Source organism: Papaver somniferum, chromosome 9 (assembly GCF_003573695.1).
Source record: "Papaver somniferum cultivar HN1 chromosome 9, ASM357369v1, whole genome shotgun sequence".
NCBI classification, from domain to species: Eukaryota; Viridiplantae; Streptophyta; class Magnoliopsida; order Ranunculales; family Papaveraceae; genus Papaver; species Papaver somniferum.
Genome location: NC_039366.1, coordinates 69,953,621 through 69,957,546, shown reverse-complemented (window position 1 = coordinate 69,957,546; position 3,926 = coordinate 69,953,621). Strand labels below are relative to the sequence as shown.

The 3,926-nt window shown below is 37.0% G+C and overlaps 1 protein-coding gene across 2 annotated transcripts; it reads left to right on the top strand.

Annotated features, from left to right (window-relative positions):
- Positions 1–1,130: 1,130 nt before the first annotated feature.
- On the top strand, positions 1,131–3,582 carry LOC113313692 (F-box protein At3g07870-like). Of its 2 annotated transcripts, XM_026562485.1 has the most exons (3): positions 1,131–1,300; positions 1,814–1,978; positions 2,134–3,582. In XM_026562485.1, the coding sequence occupies exon 3, from the start codon at positions 2,235–2,237 to the stop codon at positions 3,462–3,464; it is 1,230 nt and encodes a 409-aa protein (XP_026418270.1). In that variant the 5' UTR covers positions 1,131–1,300; positions 1,814–1,978; positions 2,134–2,234; the 3' UTR covers positions 3,465–3,582. The 2 variants fall into 2 exon arrangements, with proteins under 2 accessions (XP_026418270.1, XP_026418269.1); XM_026562484.1 differs by lacking the exon at positions 1,814–1,978.
- The last annotated feature ends 344 nt before the right edge of the window (positions 3,583–3,926 follow it).

The window sequence follows — 3,926 nt, the reverse complement described above, 5'->3', positions numbered from 1 at the left end:
ACTATGCATGATTTGAAACTGGACCATACAAAAAAAGAGTTCATATGTGGAATAGAATAAAATAACAATACATTCAAGAGTTTAACGAGAAAGACCGGATAATTAATACTTATATCTGGACTAACAAAAAATATGATTGAGAAGATATTTTATAGTGGAATCCTACCTATTCTAAGCTAGAAAAAGATTTGGAGGTAAAGTCTAATGGGCTTTCAAGTAAGGGTTTTTTACACTTTTCCAAAGCATGTGCTCAGATTTCACAGAAGACAGCATGGAACCAAAACGAGAGATAGACACTTCGTTTGGTGCTTAGCGTATATTGAAATACTGCTCATTCTTTCCGAAATCATCATTCTAATTGCCACAAAAAATGTTAATCAGGTTGCCACTCAATGTGACCCTTAATTAGATGTAAAAGTTTTCAAGATAAATCCAAAGACTTAGAGCGAGTGGCATTCTAATTGGCGTTATATACCAAACTCGAAGAACGTCAATCTTATTGACACCTGACATTATTACTTTTTTTTTTTCGTTTCAGAATTCCGTCATTACACTTACACCTGTTGTTATAATCTAATCCAAACGGTAAGGAGTTATTACTTTTTTTTCGTTTCAGAAGTTCCGTCATTACACTTACACCTGTCGTTATAATCTGATCCAAACGGTAAGGTGGTGTGAAACTTGAAAGATGACAATGACATTTTTTTCACCACAAGACTTGCTCGGATGGGGTAGAAAATGGGATGGAGGAAACAAGATTTTGAGCGGACAAGCTTTGAGCACCATGTCAAAATTTAACCGAGCAGTCCGGCGACGGCCTTAACCACTCTGTTAATGTTTGGCTACGCAAACGAACTCTCACATTTGAGTGTGTGCTCTTGTAGTTTGATGGTTCAGTAGTATTGACCCTCAACGGTCAACAGTAAAACTTGACAACTAGTTCTCTAAAACAGCATGTTTGTTTATTTGGCGGTAACAAAATAGTAATTTGGCACCGTCTTTCAACAAGTGGTATTAGCTGAGGGGTTATAAAAGTAATTTCGTTTTGATTACGAGGTCGTGACGACTGATTAGATTTATTAGTTTTCTGATTTTCCATTAGAAAGTATTTTTCTTCCCTACCCTTAAAAGAAAACTTCGGTTTGAAGAAGATTTCATTGAAGACATCATCAGGATGATCACGATACTAATATAGAGAGAGAATAGCAGACAGGAATTGATCATGCATGTTTGATCGGCTGATTCGGCTTTGATGATGCAACTAGTAAAGAAAGAGAATAACTAACAGATGACAGTTAAGGTAATTAAAATCTGTAAACCTCACTCTTTTATTTTCATTTTAATCGAATGATAGGAAAAATTAATTAGGAATTTGATTTTAGTTTTGGGTATTTTTTCTACATTGCTTTTATCGAACTTGGAGATAATGCTGAGTTTAGAGAGAGAGTTTAGGAACGAAGCGAACGATGATAAAAAATTCCAGAAAAAGAAGGAGTATCGTTTAAAATTTTAGGAATTGTAAGCTTGTACAGGGGTAGAATTGTCATTTAACAAAAAGATAGCACCAAACGAGTGTTATCTTTATTCCACTACTTAGATAGTGGTCTACCACTATTTGAATAGCGGTACTGGAGAAAACAGACACTATAGGATTGGTAGACAGTGCTTTATGGCAACATAGCAATATGTTGCTCTGGTATGATCCCATATTATGTTTGGTCATTTGATAATTTGGTATGATTTAACGGATGATGTCCACCTTAATTTGCATCAATAATTTGGTCTTCTTTTTTTCTTTCAAATTGTTCGAAAGAACTAAGATGGGTTATAAGCATATTTAAACTAGCTAGTACTGCAAACTATCATCCATGGCCGGGCGATGGATTGGGTGGTGCACGTACTAAAGAACAGCCAAACTTACTTAATTCGGCACCAATGAACGGACGGCGGATGACCATTAAAGAGAATTAAACATTGGGTACGTCTGGATATGCTCAAAAAGGAACTACGTGTGAGCAAAAATGGAATGTCATTAGTGTTTTTTATATATGCACACGTTTAATACTTAATAGTACACCAAATTCCAGTACATTTTACTTGTTTAGACTAACTTTAATATATGGACATATATAGGGTTCGGGGGGACAAAATCCTTGACCTGATAGAAAAGTATTTAGGTGAAGGTCTTGAGTTTGGAGCACAGCCGATCTAAATCCCTCTTCCTTTCCTCAAAAATGTCGAGCATACTTCTTCTTCAGCCAGAGATCATGTTGGACATATTCTCTCGATTGCCAGTCGTGTCAGTACTCCAGTGCAGGCGAGTTTGCAAGATCTGGAGAAATCTCCGTTTGTTTGATGATAAATACTTCGGAGATATGCATCTGCGGCAACTACTAATGCAGCAGCAAGATGACAGAGGTGGTTGTCTTTACAACTCTAATCTTAATAATGGAAATTTGTGTTTTATATTCTCGGGTTATTCTTTCTTGTATACTTTAGAGATTGATGAGCAATCTCGCAAGAAAGTGAGAAAGATAAACGTGCCTCTCCCTAGTACTATGTGCGCAGTGATTGGATCATGCAATGGTTTGGTTTGTTTGGCCAAGAGAAACCACTTTGGCACTTATTATCCTGCCTATATCTGTAATCCCATCACAAAAGAACGTATAGATCTTCCATTTTTCATCACCAACAAGAAGGAAAAGGATGTTCGTAGAGTATTATCCGGGTTTGGTTATGTTCTTTCAACTAATGAATACAAAGTTGTTAGAATTGTATACTACTACGGCAACGAAGATTTGTCTGGGCATGTACAGGTATACACTCTTGGTGATGGCAGTGGATGGAGAGACAAAGAAGAAACCCATTACCAGTTAAGTAATGAAGCAAGGAACAATGTTCTTGCAAATGGGGATCTTCACTGGCTAGATTCCCAAGGGAATATAGTGGCCTTCAGTTTGGCAAAGGAGGAGTTCCAGTTACTATCACCGCCACCTTGTTTACCTGCTTCCACCGAGTCTCAGATTTTCAAACTTTGTGTGCTTGGAGGGTGTTTGTGTGTCTTTCACCAACAAAGAGGATATGTAAGTAACGCAACTTTATGGATGTTAAAGAAGAAAACTAGTGGCGATTGCGGCGGCAAAGAGCAGGAAGACTACGACTCGTTGAGTTGGAATAAAGAGTTCACCCTTCCATTCGAATCCTTAAGTTGGAGCAAAACATTCACCCTTCCGTTCGCCATTACAAAGAGCGGTGAAATTTTAATTTCCCTCTTTGAGATTGGAAAGTCTATTATTTGTTATGACACAAACACTTCAACTACAAAAGAGAGATGGGAGGTTGACCAGATCTTGTTCCGTTTTGAAGCAGCACCACACATGCATAGCTTTGTTTCATTGAAAGAATGCATTAGGAAAAAGACCGACCGAGATCTCAACTATTCAAGAATCAAAATAGAATCCTAATCTATGTGATTGGTTATGTAATGTTTGTTTGTACCAATTATATTATGTTCGTCTTTGTTTGCACTTTGCATCAATTATATAATTTTTTCGCCATTTCATTGGAAGCACTGAAGAAGACTAGCGGATATATGTGATAGCAGTAATTAAATATACGCTTGAAACAAGCAATTTGACTATATATGAAACAAATTCCTTTTCCTACACAAACTCAACAAAGTAATTTGATTATTACTAGGATTAGTATGATATCAATTAAGAATAAATAGCAGAGACTAGAGAGATGGGAGCAGTCAGCTGGAATATCTTGAGGGGGAAAAACAACCATGTCACGTTGGTGGAATTTTGGGAGGTTCCTCTCCAAAAAGAAGAAAAAACCATACATACTACTTGTTAACTCAGATATCATGGTGAACATACTTTCTCGATTACCAGGCGGAGTCGGCATTAGCTTGCAGACAAGTT